Here is a 19,739-nt window from a genome sequence, read left to right as displayed (position 1 = left end):
ATTGATATGTTCACATTGTGGTAGTTGCTGTGTTCCATATTGATATGTTCACATTGTTGTAGTTGATGTAGTTGTGTTCCATATTGATATGTTCACATTGTGGTAGTTGCTGTGTTCCATATTGATATGTTCACATTGTTGTAGTTGATGTAGTTGTGTTCCATATTGATATGTTCACATTGTGGTAGTTGCTGTGTTCCATATTGATATGTTCACATTGTGGTAGTTGATGTAGTTGTGTTCCATATTGATATGTTCACATTGTGGTAGTTGCTGTGTTCCATATTGATATGTTCACATTGTGGTAGTTGATGTAGTTGTGTTCCATATTGATATGTTCACATTGTGGTAGTTGCTGTGTTCCATAATGATATGTTCACATTGTGGTAGTTGCTGTAATTGTGTTCCATATTGATATGTTCACATTGTGGTAGTTGCTGTGTTCCATATTGATATGTTCACATTGTGGTAGTTGATGTGTTCCATATTGATATGTTCACATTGTGGTAGTTGCTGTGTTCCATATTGATATGTTCATATTGTGGTAGTTGCTGTAGTTGTGTTCCATATTGATATGTCCACATTGTGGTAGTTGATGTGTTCCATATTGATATGTCCACATTGTGGTAGTTGATGTGTTCCATATTGATATGTTCACATTGTGGTAGTTGTTGTGTTCCATATTGATATGTTCACATTGTGGTAGTTGCTGTAATTGTGTTCCATATTGATATGTTCACATTGTGGTAGTTGCTGTGTTCCATATTGATATGTTCACATTGTGGTAGTTGTTGTGTTCCATATTGATATGTTCACATTGTGGTAGTTGCTGTGTTCCATATTGATATGTTCACATTGTGGTAGTTGATGTAGTTGTGTTCCATATTGATATGTTCACATTGTGGTAGTTGCTGTAATTGTGTTCCATATTGATATGTTCACATTGTGTTAGTCGCTGTGTTCCATATTGATATGTTCACATTGTGGTAGTTGCTGTGTTCCATATTGATATGTTCACATTGTGGTAGTTGCTGTGTTCCATATTGATATGTTCACATTGTGGTAGTTGATGTAGTTGTGTTCCATATTGATATGTTCACATTGTGGTAGTTGCTGTGTTCCATATTGATATGTTCACATTGTGGTAGTTGCTGTGTTCCATATTGATATGTTCACATTGTTGTAGTTGATGTAGTTGTGTTCCATATTGATATGTTCACATTGTGGTAGTTGCTGTAGTTGTGTTCCATATTGATATGTTCACATTGTTGTAGTTGATGTAGTTGTGTTCCATATTGATATGTTCACATTGTGGTAGTTGTTGTGTTCCATATTGATATGTTCACATTGTGGTAGTTGATGTAGTTGTGTTCCATATTGATATGTTCACATTGTGGTAGTTGCTGTAAATATGTTCCATATTGATATGTTCACATTGTGGTAGTTGCTGTGTTCCATATTGATATGTTCACATTGTGGTAGTTGCTGTAATTGTGTTCCATATTGATATGTTCACATTGTGGTAGTTGCTGTAAATATGTTCCATATTGATATGTTCACATTGTGGTAGTTGCTGTGTTCCATATTGATATGTTCACATTGTGGTAGTTGCTGTAATTGTGTTCCATATTGATATGTTCACATTGTGGTAGTTGCTGTGTTCCATATTGATATGTTCACATTGTGGTAGTTGCTGTGTTCCATATTGATATGTTCACATTGTTGTAGTTGATGTAGTTGTGTTCCATATTGATATGTTCACATTGTGGTAGTTGCTGTGTTCCATATTGATATGTTCACATTGTGGTAGTTGCTGTGTTCCATATTGATATGTTCACATTGTTGTAGTTGATGTAGTTGTGTTCCATATTGATATGTTCACATTGTGGTAGTTGCTGTAGTTGTGTTCCATATTGATATGTTCACATTGTTGTAGTTGATGTAGTTGTGTTCCATATTGATATGTTCACATTGTGGTAGTTGTTGTGTTCCATATTGATATGTTCACATTGTGGTAGTTGATGTAGTTGTGTTCCATATTGATATGTTCACATTGTGGTAGTTGCTGTAAATATGTTCCATATTGATATGTTCACATTGTGGTAGTTGCTGTGTTCCATATTGATATGTTCACATTGTGGTAGTTGCTGTAATTGTGTTCCATATTGATATGTTCAAATTGTGGTAGTTGCTGTGTTCCATATTGATATGTTCACATTGTGGTAGTTGTTGTGTTCCATATTGATATGTTCACATTGTGGTAGTTGCTGTGTTCCATATTGATATGTTCAAATTGTGGTAGTTGCTGTGTTCCATATTGATATGTTCACATTGTGGTAGTTGCTGTGTTCCATATTGATATGTTCAAATTGTGGTAGTTGCTGTGTTCCATATTGATATGTTCACATTGTGGTAGTTGTTGTGTTCCATATTGATATGTTCACATTGTGTTAGTCGCTGTGTTCCATATTGATATGTTCACATTGTGGTAGTTGCTGTGTTCCATATTAATATGTTCACATTGTGGTAGTTGCTGTGTTCCATATTGATATGTTCACATTGTGGTAGTTGCTGTGTTCCATATTGATATGTTCACATTGTGGTAGTTGCTGTGTTCCATATTGATATGTTCACATTGTTGTAGTTGATGTAGTTGTGTTCCATATTGATATGTTCACATTGTGGTAGTTGCTGTGTTCCATATTGATATGTTCACATTGTGGTAGTTGCTGTGTTCCATATTGATATGTTCACATTGTGGTAGTTGCTGTGTTCCATATTGATATGTTCACATTGTTGTAGTTGATGTAGTTGTGTTCCATATTGATATGTTCACATTGTGGTAGTTGCTGTGTTCCATATTGATATGTTCACATTGTGGTAGTTGCTGTGTTCCATATTGATATGTTCACATTGTGGTAGTTGATGTAGTTGTGTTCCATATTGATATGTTCACATTGTGGTAGTTGCTGTGTTCCATATTGATATGTTCACATTGTGGTAGTTGCTGTGTTCCATATTGATATGTTCACATTGTGGTAGTTGATGTAGTTGTGTTCCATATTGATATGTTCACATTGTGGTAGTTGCTGTGTTCCATATTAATATGTTCACATTGTGGTAGTTGCTGTGTTCCATATTGATATGTTCACATTGTGGTAGTTGCTGTGTTCCATATTGATATGTTCACATTGTGGTAGTTGCTGTGTTCCATATTGATATGTTCAAATTGTGTTGGTTGCTGTAATTGTGTTCCATATTGATATGTTCACATTGTGGTAGTTGATGTAGTTGTGTTCCATATTGATATGTTCACATTGTGGTAGTTGCTGTGTTCCATATTGATATGTTCACATTGTTGTAGTTGATGTAGTTGTGTTCCATATTGATATGTTCACATTGTGGTAGTTGCTGTGTTCCATATTGATATGTTCACATTGTGGTAGTTGCTGTGTTCCATATTGATATGTTCACATTGTTGTAGTTGATGTAGTTGTGTTCCATATTGATATGTTCACATTGTGGTAGTTGCTGTGTTCCATATTGATATGTTCACATTGTGGTAGTTGCTGTGTTCCATATTGATATGTTCACATTGTGGTAGTTGCTGTGTTCCATATTGATATGTTCACATTGTGGTAGTTGCTGTGTTCCATATTAATATGTTCACATTGTGGTAGTTGCTGTGTTCCATATTGATATGTTCACATTGTGGTAGTTGCTGTGTTCCATATTGATATGTTCACATTGTGGTAGTTGATGTAGTTGTGTTCCATATTGATATGTTCACATTGTGGTAGTTGCTGTGTTCCATATTGATATGTTCACATTGTGGTAGTTGATGTAGTTGTGTTCCATATTGATATGTTCACATTGTGGTAGTTGCTGTGTTCCATATTGATATGTTCACATTGTGGTAGTTGCTGTAATTGTGTTCCATATTAATATGTTCACATTGTGTTGGTTGGTGCATTTGTAATGAGATGTGATCTCTTTTGAAGTGTCTCTTGTATCTGTGTTTTGTGATGCTCATTGAATATTACATCAAACACCATTCGATTCTGTCACGCAGTGTGACCACTGGACCAGAACCACCATTGATATAGGAAACTACCTTTGAAATGCAAAGAAAACATGATACCTTTGAAAGACAAACAATTGTTGAAAAGGAACATTTACAAAATCGTCGTCCTTCACTGCCCATAAGGCTGTGTATGATAAATTAAAACAAAAAATTAAAAGAAAAAACTAAAACAAAATATTAAACAAAAAAATTAAAACAAAAACTGTAGTTACTAGCTGGAACCATTTCACTAGTGTTTTTTATTGATAATTCCGGGGTAAGACCCCCATTACAGACATGATATTTTACGGACTAAGACCCCATTACAGACATGATATTTTACGGACTAAGACCCCCCATTACAGACATGATATTTTACGGACTAAGACCCCCATTACAGACATGATATTTTACGGACTAAGACCCCCCATTACAGACATGATATTTTACGGACTAAGACCCCCATTACAGACATGATATTTTACGGACTAAGACCCCCATTACAGACATGATATTTTACGGACTAAGACCCCATTACAGACATGATATTTTACGGACTATGACCCCCATTACAGACATGATATTTTACGGACTAAGACCCCCCATTACAGACATGATATTTTACGGACTAAGACCCCCATTACAGACATGATATTTTACGGACTAAGACCCCCCATTACAGACATGATATTTTACGGACTAAGACCCCCATTACAGAGATGATATTTTACGGACTAAGACCCCCATTACAGAGATGATATTTTACGGACTAAGACCCCCCATTACAGACATGATATTTTACGGACTAAGACCCCCCATTACAGACATGATATTTTACGGACTAAGACCCCCATTACAGAGATGATATTTTACGGGATAAGACTCTGGGTTAACATGAAACAGGTTAAAGAGACGTGTGTTAAGGGCACTTGGTGTGTTACTTGTATGTGTGTTATTGTGTTATTGTGTCATGACGTCACTCACTAGACCATTAAGCCACTAGCTGGACCATGACGGCATTAACTAGACCATGACGTCTGTAACTAGACGATGACGTTACCCAATAGACAGACCAATTCATCAGTCACAGAAGCGTCTATGTACCTGAGCTATATTTCCCTATGTCTCACGACTTAGCTAGACAAATACAAAGTTTCAGCCCATTTAACTTAGACATTTTGTTCTATATCTTCCATCCACAGTTCAAACCATCCAATTAACCTGAGCTATGTCATTCATACTTTGTTCTATATCCTTCATCCACAGTTCAAGCCATCCAATTAACCTGAGCAATGTCGGTCATACTTTTGTCTGGGAGGAAGAAAGCAATTGCTGAGAAGAAAAAAGTTATTCGGTAAGATCTTGCAGAATATTTTATTTTCATTTATCAATGTGACACCCTCAGTGCAACCGCACCGGGTGAAACCCTTCCTAGTGACGCCGTTGGTACAGTCAAAGCGAGTTTCGCCAAGTTAGAAAGGTTTTTTAACGAGGGATTCTATTACACATTCTCTGCCGATCAAAGTGTTAACGGGTTGTGTAGTGTATTACATTTAGGTCACAATTAATACAGCTTTATAGTTACACCACGCGTACGTTCTTTTTCTTGCTTTTGATGAGTGCTTTGGTACTATATTAATTAAACGAACCACATGGAAGAATGGACCAGAATATCGCTGGGGATGTTGTGGTTAGGGAAAGGGGCAATTTATGGTTTTTACTGTGTGTGACGCTTGGGTTGATATGAAAGACATTTTTTTGTCCATTTTCAGATAAAATTTATTTGTCATTACATCGGGGTTTTTTGAAGCCAAAACATGCAGAAAGTAATCGATAAATATTGATTTTTTTTTCTGCCGCTTAAAGTGTAGTTATGTGGTAACTACAGGTATGTGGTTTCTGAGATGTGTGAAGTGACACCTTTCGTACTTGCAATGTGTGGGAAATGGGTATGTGTGGGGGGGGGGGGGGGTAGGCTATTTTACACAAAGACGCTGGCTCAGTGTGTGTTGGTGTGTGTGTGTGGTGGGGGGGGGGGGGTGAGTATATAGCCATCAGGGAGGCGAACGGCTGCTGATTACCCACTAATTAATGCCGACTGTAATGATTGATGGAGCCCGGGTGGGGAGCTAATGCCTAATGAAGGATGATCAATTAATCGCCTCATTTGCAGGGGTTGCCTATTCTAAAACAATAAAATTCATACGCCAATGTGAATGTGTTTGAATAGTATAATAAAACCGATTTAAACAACTTTAATTAGAAATTGTCATTAATAGCTTTCTAACCGGGAGTCTGAAGTTTAAAAAACAATCAAACGCTAATTGAAATTTCGTCTGGAAGTGTGCTGGTTGCTAGGCAACGTGATGCCATGTATTGGTGACGGTGTCAGACAGGATCAAACACCGTACACTGAACACACCAAAGCACTTAGCCAACATTTTCTCCCTCACTTTATCCTCACCATGTACTGCACCAAACAAATTTGGTTACCCTCATGACGAATGTATGCTTAGTGAGTTGACATGTTGATTGGTGAATTGACATGTTGATTGGTGACTTGACATGTTGATTGGTGAGTTGACATGTTGATTGGTGAATTGACGTGTTGATTGGTGACTTGAAATGTTGGTTGGTGACTTTGAATGTTGATTGGTGACTTGAGATGTTGATTGGTGACTTGAAATGTTGATTGGTGAATTGACATGTTGATTGGTGACTTGACATGTTGGTTGGTGACTTGATGTATTGATTGGTGACTTGACATGTTGATTGGTGACTTGAAATGTTGATTGGTGACTTGATATGTTGATTGGTGACTTGACATGTTGATTGGTGACTTGATGTGTTGATTGGTGACTTGACATGTTGATTGGTGACTTGACGTGTTGATTGGTGACTTGAGATGTTGATTGGTGACTTGACGTGTTGATTGGTGACTTGACGTGTTGATTGATGACTTGAAATGTTGATTGGTGACTTGATATGTTGATTGGTGACTTGAGATGTTGATTGGTGACTTGACATGTTGATTGGTGACTTGATGTGTTGATTGGTGACTTGACATGTTGATTGGTGACTTGAAATCTTGATTGGTGACTTGACGTGTTGATTGGTGACTTGAGATGTTGATTGGTGACTTGTTGTGTTGATTGGTGCCTTGATGTGTTGATTGGTGACTTGACATGTTGATTGGTGACTTGACATGTTGATTGGTGACTTGACATGTTGATTGGTGACTTGACGTGTTGATTGGTGACTTGAGATGTTGATTGGTGACTTGATATGTTGATTGGTGACTTGATGTGTTGATTGGTGACTTGACATGTTGATTGGTGACTTGACATGTTGATTGGTGACTTGATGTGTTGATTGGTGACTTGATGTGTTGATTGGTGACTTGATATGTTGACTGGTGACTTGATGTGTTGATTGGTGACTTGATGTGTTGATTGGTGACTTGACATGTTGATTGGTGACTTGACATGTTGATTAGTGACTTGACATGTTGATTGGTGACTTGATATTGGTGACTTGACATGTTGATTGGTGACTTGATATTGGTGACTTGATATGTTGATTGGTGACTTGATGTGTTGATTGGTGACTTGATATTGGTGACTTGATATGTTGATTGGTGACTTGACGTGTTGATTGGTGACTTGATGTATTGATTGGTGACTTGACATGTTGATTGGTGACTTGACATGTTGATTGGTGACTTGACATGTTGATTGGTGACTTGACATGTTGATTGGTGACTTGACGTGTTGATTAGTGACTTGATGTGTTGATTGGTACCCTCATGACGAATGTATGCTTAGTGAGTTGACATGTTGATTGGTGAATTGACATGTTGATTGGTGACTTGACATGTTGATTGGTGACTTGACGTGTTGATTGGTGACTTGACATGTTGATTGGTGACTTGACGTGTTGATTGGTGACTTGACATGTTGATTGGTGACTTGACATGTTGATTGGTGACTTGATGTGTTGATTGGTGACTTGACATGTTGATTGGTGTTGCTTAATGAGTCGAAATCAATTGATAATATGTTTTTTTCTATTCCTGTAATTGATTTAATACTTTTACAGCATACTAAAGAATTAGACATTGGTTTGGTCGATCTAACCTGTGTGCTATAGAATAAGTTCAACTATGTGCAATATAACAAGAGTAGCTGTGCTATAGAAAAATTGCACCTGTGGTATAGAACAAGAGTAGTTGTGCTATAGAATAAGTTCAGCTATGTGCAATATAACAAGTGTAGTTGTGATGTAGAACAAGTGTAGCTAGGCTATAGAACAGTTCCAGCTGTGTGCTATAGAACAAGTGTAGTTATGTGCTATAGAACAAGTGTAGCTGTGCTATAGAACAAGTGTAGCTGTGCTATAGAACAAGTGTAGCTGTACTATAGAACAAGTGTAGTTGTGTGCTATAGAACAAGTGTAGCTGTGTGCTATAGAACAAGTGTAGCTGTGTGCTATAGAACAAGTGTAGCTGTGTGCTATAGAACAAGTGTAGCTGTGTGCTATAGAACAAGTGTAGCTGTGTGCTATAGAACAAGTGTAGCTGTGTGCTATAGAACAAGTGTAGTTGTGTGCTATAGAACAAGTGTAGCTGTGTGCTATAGAACAAGTGTAGCTGTGTGCTATAGAACAATTGTAGCTGTGCTATAGAACAAGTGTAGCTGTGTGCTATAGAACAAGTATAGCTGTGCTATAGAACAAGTGTAGCTGTGTGCTATAGAACAAGTGTAGTTATGTGCTATAGAACAAGTGTAGCTGTGCTATAGAACAAGTGTAGCTGTGCTATAGAACAAGTGTAGCTGTACTATAGAACAAGTGTAGCTGTGTGCTATAGAACAAGTGTAGTTGTGTGCTATAGAACAAGTGTAGCTGTGTGCTATAGAACAAGTCCAGCTGTGTGCAATAGAACAAGTACAGCTGTGTGCTATAAAACAAGTGTAGCTGTGCTATAGAACAAGTGTAGCTGTGTGCTATAGAACAAGTGTAGATGTGTGCTATAGAACAAGTCCAGCTGTGTGCAATAGAACAAGTACAGCTGTGTGCTATAGAACAAGTGTAGTTGTGCTGTATTGAAAGTGCAGTTGTGCTATAGCACTAGTGCAGTTGTGCAAAATATAAATGTAATCTCACTTCAAGCTCCCCTCTCAATTCGCCAGAAAATCGATAATCGTGTCGATCGATCCGATATTATTGATCACAAGTTATCTCATCTTTCATCAGTATTTAAACAAATTGTTTATGCGCGAAAATTGTTGAGATCAATAATTGCATGATTGAGATCAATGCTTACATGATTGATTGATGCGTCTGATTGTCTCTAGTTTTCACTTGACCGCCTGACAAAAAACACCATCTGCTCAGAAAGTCCACCTTTGTGGTCTGAGAGATGACATCAGTCGCGAGCTCATTAGATATTACTGTGTATGAGCTCATTAGATATTACTGTGTATGAGCTGTTTGATTGGTTCACTGAGTTTCTTCCCCAATTGTACTGGACCGTACACCAAGTCGTCACACGATTTTTGTGACCCGCCCATTTGAAGCGACAGACTCGGTGTCGCTCTTAATGCCGAATTGAAATATGCCGAAATTAAAGTTATCCATTACTGCCGAAACAGAATATGTCGAAATTAAAGTTATCCATTACTACCAAAGTTAAAGATATCTATTACTACCGAAATTAAAGATATCCATTACTACCAAAATTAAAGATATCCATTACTACCAAAATATAAGATATCCATTACTGTCGAAATTAAAGATATCCATTACTACCAAAATTAAAGATATCAATTACTACCAAAATTTAAGATATCCATTACTGTCGAAATTAAAGATATCCATTACTGTCGAAATTAAAGATATCCATTACTAAAAAAAATTAAAGATATCCATTACTAGTAAAATTAAAGATATCCATTACTACCAAAATTAAAGATATCCATTACTAGTAAAATTAAAGATATCCATTACTACCAAAATTAAAGATATCCATTACTGCGGAAACTATGAGTGTTGAAATTATGGCCCTCGTCCCTACCCTAATCAATCGAATAGCAGGTTGAAATGGTTTAGTATTTTATTTGCCATCGTAATGGGGTATACATGTAGCATTTTACCGTTACCACTATACTGATACCATTATGCTGATGCCACTATACTGATACTGCTACTATACCGGTGTATATATATATATATATATATATATATATATATATATATATATATATATATATATATATATATATTATATATATATATATATATATATATATATATATATATATATTATATATATATGGTGCAGTAGACTATGTTTGTGTATTAAATGGGGTAGTACATCTGTATGTTAAATGGTGCAGTATGTGTTGATTAGTGGATTTTATAAATTTGGTGGTGCAGTGTGTGTATTTGTGTGTTCAATGGTGCAATGTCTATGCGGAGTTTTGCAGGATCTTAATTGGTGGATTGCCTGAAGAGAATAGTGCGTGACTTGCACAAAGGCAGTTTGTAGTGACATGACAATCGCCTGATCGCGAGCTTTATTTAGCAGACACATCCATGAGTGGCGTCACTACCAATGTAGACTCCTGTAGGAGTGGCGTCATTAACAATGTAGACTCCTGTAGGAGTGGCGTCACTACCAATGTAGAATCTTGTGGGAGTTGCGTCACTACCAATGTAGACTCCTGTTGGAGGGATGGCGTCACTAACCATGTAGACTCCTATAGTGGTGAGGCGTCACTAACCATATAGACTCCTAGGAGGGGTGGCCTCATTAAACATGTAGACTCCTGCAGTGGTGAGGCGTCACTAACCATGTAGACTCCTATAGGAGGGATGACGTCATTAAACATGTAGACCTCTGTAGGAGGGATGGCGTCACTAACCATGTAGACTCCTGTAGAAGGGATGGCGTCACTAACCATGTAGACTCCTGTAGAAGGGATGGCGTCACTAACCATGTAGACTCCTGTAGAAGGGATGGCGTCACTAACCATGTAGACTCCTGTAGAAGGGATGGCGTCACTAACCATGTAGACTCCTGTAGAAGGGATGGCGTCACTAACCATGTAGACTCCCGTAGAAGGGATGGCGTCACTAACCATGTAGACTCCTGTTAGAGGGATGGTATCATTAAACATGTAGACTCCTGTTGAAGAGAACTTTGTCATCCCACCTCAGCTCATAAGTTATTCGTCCGGTGTCTTGGTCACATTTTTAAATGGACAAAGGCGTCTGTTTTTTTGTTTTTTTTTATTAAGAGCAGCATTTTTTAAAAACAATAGTGAGTATAATAACAATCTTTATCATGTAAAAATACTTTGTTTAATTATTCCTTTACATTTTCCAAAAAAAAAAATACATGCAAAAATACACATGAAACAATCGTAAAACCAGATAAACGGCTTCCACATAACAGCAAAGAGTTTATTTTTAAATGAACGATTATTTCCCCTTGTGTTCCCCAGGAAAGTTGGGAAGATTGCTGAGGGGAAGGAACCCGCTGTTACTGCATTATGGAAGGTGACGACAGGGGGACGGAAAGTGACCATCTCATTTTGTGAGCGTGCACTTAGATATACACTCAGACACACTTAGCTATACACACATACACACTTAGCTATACACTCAGACACTTAGCTATACACACAGACACACTTAGCTATACACACATACACACTTAGCTATACACTCAGACACACTTAGCTATACACACAGACACACTTAGCTATACACTCAGACACTTAGCTATACACTCAGACACACTTAGCTATACACTCAGACACACTTAGCTATACACTCAGACACACTTAGCTATACACACAGACACACTTAGCTATACACACAGACACACTTAGCTATACACTCAGACACACTTAGCTATACAGTCAGACACACTTAGCTATACACCCAGACACTTAGCTATACAGTCAGACACACTTAGCTATACACCCAGACACACTTAGCTATACACTCAGACACACTTAGCTATACACACAGACACACTTAGCTATACACACAGACACACTTAGCTATACACTCAGACACACTTAGCTATACACTCAGACACACTTAGCTATACACCCAGACACTTAGCTATACAGTCAGACACACTTAGCTATACACCCAGACACACTTAGCTATACACTCAGACACACTTAGCTATACTCATAGACACACTTAGCTATACACTCAAATCCAGTTATACACCCAGACACACTTAGCTATACTCATAGACACACTTAGCTATACACTCAGACACACTTAGCTATACTCATAGACACACTTAGCTATACTCATAGACACACTTAGCTATACACTCAGACACACTTAGCTATACTCATAGACACACTTAGCTATACACTCAGACACACTTAGCTATACAACCATACAAACTTGTATATATATATATATATATATATATATATATATATATATATATATATATATATATATATATATATATATATATATACTCATAGACACACTTAGCTATACACTCAGACACACTTAGCTATACACCCAGACACTTAGCTATACAGTCAGACACACTTAGCTATACACCCAGACACACTTAGCTATACACTCAGACACACTTAGCTATACTCATAGACACACTTAGCTATACACTCAAATCCAGTTATACACCCAGACACACTTAGCTATACTCATAGACACACTTAGCTATACACTCAGACACACTTAGCTATACTCATAGACACACTTAGCTATACTCATAGACACACTTAGCTATACACTCAGACACACTTAGCTATACTCATAGACACACTTAGCTATACACTCAAATCCAGTTATACACCCAGACACACTTAGCTATACTCATAGACACACTTAGCTATACACTCAAATCCAGTTATACACCCAGACACACTTAGCTATACTCATAGACACACTTAGCTATACACCCAGACACACTTAGCTATACTCATAGACACACTTAGCTATACACCAACACTCACAGTCAGACACACTTAGATAAAGAATTAGACAACTTTTGATTTAATTTCTAAAGCTCCGAGTTTATCAACTTTAACTTACAACTTTTTATTTATTTTCTGCAGCTCCGAGTCTATGAACTAACACTTTCAATATTTTTTTCTCCAGCTCGCGACAACATGAACGTGTACGTGGACAACAATCCAATCGAGTGTACGGTAAGGGCTGTAGGTTCTCTCCCTTGCTATGTACTGTAGGATCTCCACCATGTTGTAATATACTGTAGTGTAGAATCTCTACCATGGGTTTACATTAGATTCTCTCCCTTGTCTTCTTCTTCTTCGTTCTTAATTATTAGTGTTGAAGGGGATTGAGATTTATTTGCCAGTGGGTTTGAACTCGAGACAATGTTCGAATTTATCAACCATGAGCTTTTTGCCGACTCGACCACGCCTCCAACACAATTAAGCGTTACGTGTCAACTGGTTATGCCATTGAGGCCTGCTTTTTCTTTTTGGATTTGCTTCCATAGCCTTTGTCCAACCAAGAACAAACTACAAGGCAGCAGTTGTTTAATTTTTGGAGTTGTCTCTCCTAGAAGAGTGGCTATCCCCAGCTAACGAGCCTCATCTGCCCGAGGGTTCGAACTCGAGACTTTTCGGTTTAGCAACCATGAGCTTTACCGACTCGACCACGCCGACCCCTTGTTTCATAGTAGGTTTTCGCTGGAATTTTTGTATCAGGTTCTCTTCTTTGTTTTATTGTAAGATCTCTCCCATGTTTTACATCAGGTTCTCCCCCTTGTTGTATTGTAGCCTAGATTCTCTCTCAAATTTTTATCCCAGGTTCCTCTCATGTTCCAAGAGTAGGTTCACTACAGGCTCTGGGTACAATGCGGATAACGAATGCCCCCCCCCCCTTTCTTGTTTTCCTCATCTTCTCTGCTACCACAGGCTTTACCCTCCATCTCCACCACCCTCAAGTTTTCAGCTACATGCAAAAGGCAATCCATATGGGGCTGTAGGTACCCTATAAATCAGCGGTCACGCTTTGCTAATCTCCGACTGAAGTGAATCGATTTATTCTTAGTATCGATTAGGCTTGAGCTCTCAATGAAATGAACAAACATTTCCTGGTGCGGAAATCTTATGGAGAAGTTATTGTTACGTGGCAATACAATATGAACATCAAATGCTGAATGTTTTCAGTCACATTTAAAGCAGTCATATTTACATCAGTCATATTTACAGTACTCATACTTACAGCAGTCTTATTGACGCGGTCATATTTACAGCGATAATGTATCTGCAAGGGTGGGATTATATATATATATATATATATATATATATATATATATATATATATCAGGGGTCTACGACAAATTCTCGAAAGACACTTGCCCGAATGCCGTTTGCCCGAAGGCCGATTTCCCGAATGGACACTTGCACGAATGCGACAAATGCCCGAATGGACACTTGCCCGAATGGACACTTGCCCGAATGCGACAAATGCCCGAATGGACACTTGCCCGAATGCGACAAATGCCCGAATTGACACTTGCCCGAATGCGACAAATGCCCGAAAGGACACTTGCCCGAATGCGACAAATGCCCGAATGGACACTTGCCCGAATGCGACAAATGCCCGAATGGACACTTGCCCGAATGCGACAAATGCCCGAATGGACACTTGCCCGAATGCGACAAATGCCCGAATGGACACTTGCCCGAATGCGACAAATGCCCGAATGCCACTTGCCCGTCCGGGGAGTGGATGTACTCCCCCGAAGAGATGATGCCTGAAAGAAACTCTGGTCACCGGCAACTTGGTCTGGAACCTCCAGTCTACAGTAGTGTGCCTGAAATCCTTCCTGCCATGCTCTGATATTTCCCTGATTTCAGTGTTTCCTCCAGATTTTTTCCTCCGGGGGGGGGGGGGGGGGCACTTGATATTTTTCGGGGAGGTGAACGAAATTTCCGGGTGGGGGCGGACACTAGTAAAATTATGTTTTCTATATAAATTCCATTTCGTTCTGGGGAGGGGGGGGGGGGGGGGGCGGAGCCCCAAAGATATACCTGGAAGAAACTCTGCTCCCCCTCTACCCCTGCCACCAGTGTTTCTTCCAGACTTTTTTCCCGGGGGGGTGGGGGGTGGGGGTACTTGATACTTTCGAGGGGGGGATCAACATTTTCCGGGGGGGGGGGGCGGGACTCTCTTCGGAGGCCCCCCCCCCCCCACCCGGAAGAGATACCTGGAAGAAACTCTGCTCCCCCTCTACCCCTGCCGCCAATTGTCTACGACACTGAGAAAAGAAAAGGGGTGGTCTGCCTTTAGCTAACGTGTTGCAATATTGTATAGGCAGAAAAACATTTCCCATCACAAACACACCAATCCACCTGGCTATTTCTGGCTGCCCTTATATGGACAAAATGGCCACCTGACTATTTCTGGCTGCCCTTATATGGACAAAATGGCCACCTGACTATTTCTGGCTGCCCTTATATGGACAAAATGGCCACCTGACTATTTCTGGCTGCCCTTATATGGACAAAATGGCCACCTGGCTATTTCTGGCTGCCCTTATATGGACAAAATGGCCACCTGACTATTTCTGGCTGCCCTTATATGGACAAAATGGCCACACGACCTGGTCAACAATGACGTCAGACAGAGCCTTTCAGGCGGGTCATCTCTTGGCCACTTCAGCTCTGTGATACAGACGACAAAAACATTTGAGCCTCACAACAGGGAGAGTGGAGCAACATAAAGGAATTCTACCCAATCGATGCCGGCGTATCCGGGGTCTAATTTACAGATTTTGAAATGCTTTTAAAAATTTTTCCATTCTGTCAAACCCGTTATAAAAACATTGATGTAATTTGATGTCTCAGTGAGCATGTGAGGACTGTGAAAGTTTTCATTTTTTTTTTTATTTTGGTAACCGAGCATGCAATTCAGCAGAACTATACATAATGTTGAGCTATAAATAGTAGTTCAGTTTTGTAGTTTGGATAAATCAAGTAAAATGTTGTGTACCTTGGGTAGAAAGTTTCGTTAAAAATCTACCTTTGACGTCATGACAGGCTTACATCACGGACAGCGGGTATGACCTTGACCTTTTATTCAACTTGGGCGAGAATAAAGGTCACATCTACAGTGACGTGGAGGGCACAGAAATGACCAACTATCTGTTCTTTGACGATCAGTTGGTAGCACAGGAGAAACAGACCAACTTGAAGTCAGGTCATCGCCCTGATGGTAGGGTTTTTGTTGTGGTCAGTTTTTAGTGGGGGATGTTAAGGTTTTTGTTGTGGTCAGTTTTTAGTGGGGGGTGGTGAGGTTTTTGTTGTGGTCAGTTTTTAGTGGGGAGGGGGTGGTAAGGTTTTTGTTGTGGTCAGTTTTTAGTGGGGGGTGGTGAGGTTTTTGTTGTGGTCAGTTTTTAGTGGGGAGGGGGTGGTAAGGTTTTTGTTGTGATCAGTTTTTAGTGGGGGGTGGTGAGGTTTTTGTTGTGGTCAGTTTTTAATGGGGGGGGGGGATGGTAAGGTTTTTGTTGTGGTCAGTTTTTAGTGGGAGTGGTAAGGTTTTTGTTGTGGTCATTTTTTAATGGGGGGTGGTAAGGTTTTTGTTGTGGTCAGTTTTTAGTGGGGGGGGGGGGGGTAAGGTTTTTGTTGTGGTCAGTTTTTAGTGGGGGATGGTGAGGTTTTTGGTGTGGTCAGTTTTAGTGGGGGGGGGGTAAGGTTTTTGTTGTGGTCAGTTTTTAGTGTGTGGGGGGGGGGAGGTAAGGTTTTTGTTGTGGTCAGTTTTTAGTGGGGGAGGGGGGGGTGGTAAGGCTTTTGTTGTGGTCAGTTTTTAGTGGGGGGGGGGGGTGGTGGTGGTAAGGTTTTTGTTGTGGTCAGTTTTTAGTAGGGGATGGTAAGGTTTTGTTGTGGTCAGTTTTTAGTGGGGGGGGGGGGTAAGGTTTTTGTTGTGGTCAGTTTTTAATGGGGGGGGGTAAGGTTTTTGTTGTGGTTAGTTTTTATGGGGGGTGGTAAGGTTTTTGTTGTGGTTAGTTTTAATGGGGGGGGGGGGTGGTAAGGTTTTTGTTGTGGTCAGTTTTTAGTGGGGAGGGGGGTGGTAAGGTTTTTGTTGTGGTCAGTTTTTAGTGGGGGGTGGTGAGGTTTTTGTTGTGGTCAGTTTTTAGTGGGGGGGGGGGGTGGTGGTGGTAAGGTTTTTGTTGTGGTCAGTTTTTAGTAGGGGATGGTAAGGTTTTGTTGTGGTCAGTTTTTAGTGGGGGGGGGGGGGGTAAGGTTTTTGTTGTGGTCAGTTTTTAATGGGGGGGGGGTAAGGTTTTTGTTGTGGTTAGTTTTTATGGGGGGTGGTAAGGTTTTTGTTGTGGTTAGTTTTAATGGGGGGGGGGGGTGGTAAGGTTTTTGTTGTGGTCAGTTTTTAGTGGGGAGGGGGTGGTAAGGTTTTTGTTGTGGTCAGTTTTTAGTGGGGGGTGGTGAGGTTTTTGTTGTGGTCAGTTTTTAGTGGGGGGGGGGGGGGGTAAGGTTTTTGTTGTGGTCAGTTTTTAGTGGGGGATGGTAAGGTTTTTGTTGTGGTCAGTTTTTAGTGGGGAGGGGGTGGTAAGGTTTTTGTTGTGGTCAGTTTTAGTGGGGGGTGGTGAGGTTTTTGTTGTGGTCAGTTTTTAGTGGGGGGGGGGGGGGGGTAAGGTTTTTGTTGTGGTCAGTTTTTAGTGGGGGATGGTAAGGTTTTTGTTGTGGTCAGTTTTTAGTGGGGAGGGGGTGGTAAGGTTTTTGTTGTGGTCAGTTTTTAGTGGGGGGTGGTGAGGTTTTTGTTGTGGTCAGTTTTTAGTGGGGAGGGGGTGGTAAGGTTTTTGTTGTGATCAGTTTTTAGTGGGGGGTGGTGAGGTTTTTGTTGTGGTCAGTTTTTAATGGGGGGGGGGGGGGATGGTAAGGTTTTTGTTGTGATCAGTTTTTAGTGGGAGTGGTAAGGTTTTTGTTGTGGTCAGTTTTTAATGGGGGGTGGTAAGGTTTTTGTTGTGGTCAGTTTTTAATGGGGGGGGGGGGGATGGTAAGGTTTTTGTTGTGGTCAGTTTTTAGTGGGAGTGGTAAGGTTTTTGTTGTGGTCATTTTTTAATGGGGGGGTGGTAAGGTTTTTGTTGTGGTCAGTTTTTAGTGGGGAATAAGGGTTTCTGCTTGCATTCTTTTAAGACATTGATCCAGAATTAGATTTTGTTCTTTTTTATTCCATATAACTTGCAAGCTATTCATTTTTGCAACATATAGACTACGGTGGAGATTAGATAACTTCAGTTTGGAATGTTATACTAAGTTATACTGTAGATATTTGAAGTGATATTTTTAACCAACCTTTTCTCTTACAGAGGCAGATTAATCTGTTGTGTAGAGTGTAGCAACAAGCAGTCAAAAATTGATGACCTCTGTGCTGAGTGCGTTTGTGTCTTGTATGGCTAGTCTAGTCACATTTTTTAACTGCTAGATTAAATTATTGATTTGTAGCATAGTGAAAAATTGTATTATAAAAGATAATTGTATACATCATGGTGATTGATTCATACTAGTGTAAGCATTAGGTTTCTAATTTTCTAGGGGTTCAATTGTAACTATTTTAATTCATTATTTATAGATATACATTTCTACTTTTAATTAAAGAAATAATTGTCCTGTATTAGTCCATGCATATAATTTGTCTGATATTCAATATGTTGTTGTATTAGATTTTTAAAAATAATGATAAACTTTAGTTACCAATATAGATCTTTTGTATAAATAAAAAAAAAAGGTACTGAAAAGAATTTTTTTATAAAATCAATAAATGTATGAAACAACACAGTACACAAGAAGTGACTTTATTGAATGTTTATCACATGATTGTAAAACTAGTATTGCACATATTTTGTAAAGTTGTTCTTTTGATAATAAGTTCAACTTTTAAACTTTAAATTAAAATTAAAAATATGTAAAACTAACACAAAATACATTAAATATTTGAGCAGTTTTGTAAAATTAGAGAAAATGTAATAAAATACTATTTCACAATATATTTCCTCTTCCTTTCCTTTCACAAATAAAAGTAACTTAAATACTACAATATAGTTTGACTTAACAAAAGTGTTGAACCTACAATATCAAAACTGAGACAGTACAAAAATCTAGACTACAAATGTCTAATATCAAAACTGAGACATTACTAAAATCTAGACTATAAATGTCTGAACTATAAATGACTGGATCCGATATTTTTAATGCTGTATACAAAATATTTGTCTGTAACAGTAAAATGACCACAACACTTTAATTATAAAAAATATTTTCATTTTAAACATTCTTAAAGCTTAAAGTTAAAGAGTTAAAAAATAATTTAGTATTTTTTACTTCATCTTATGTTCAACATTGGCTTAAGCCAGGAATGTAAACAAAAAAAATGACTCAAATAGTTCAACTTGAAATAAACTTAAAACAATTTTAACACTCCATATAAATATTTTATAGTCAAGTACAGTTATAAATTTTTGAAACGGAGATTTAAATTTAAAAACAACTATCTGCTCTACTCTTCTGCCTGCAGATCAAACTTTACATTTTTAAAAATATACTAAATTACACAACATTATTTAATTAGGGGTCATCCATAAATGATGTCACGCTTTTTTTGACGATTTTTACCTCCCCCCCTGCGT

General features: G+C 38.7%; 1 protein-coding gene across 1 annotated transcript in view; it reads left to right on the top strand.

Annotated features, from left to right (window-relative positions):
• LOC131943980 (uncharacterized) overlaps nucleotides 1-19,107 on the top strand; it is a 36,365-nt gene extending 17,258 nt beyond the window's left edge. The window contains exons 2-6 of the mRNA XM_059304409.1: nucleotides 5,330-5,417; nucleotides 11,569-11,660; nucleotides 13,226-13,275; nucleotides 16,141-16,315; nucleotides 18,423-19,107. Coding sequence (XP_059160392.1) covers nucleotides 5,356-5,417; nucleotides 11,569-11,660; nucleotides 13,226-13,275; nucleotides 16,141-16,315; nucleotides 18,423-18,433 — 390 coding nt within the window. The 5' untranslated portion in view covers nucleotides 5,330-5,355 and the 3' untranslated portion in view covers nucleotides 18,434-19,107. The remainder of the gene's footprint in view (nucleotides 1-5,329; nucleotides 5,418-11,568; nucleotides 11,661-13,225; nucleotides 13,276-16,140; nucleotides 16,316-18,422) is intronic.
• Nucleotides 19,108-19,739: the final 632 nt, after the last annotated feature.

Source organism: Physella acuta, unplaced genomic scaffold, assembly GCF_028476545.2.
Source record: "Physella acuta isolate Inbredline_101_S28 unplaced genomic scaffold, ASM2847654v3 ptg000041l, whole genome shotgun sequence".
In the NCBI taxonomy this organism is placed as follows: Eukaryota; Metazoa; Mollusca; class Gastropoda; family Physidae; genus Physella; species Physella acuta.
This window is presented reverse-complemented; position numbering and strand designations above follow the sequence as displayed.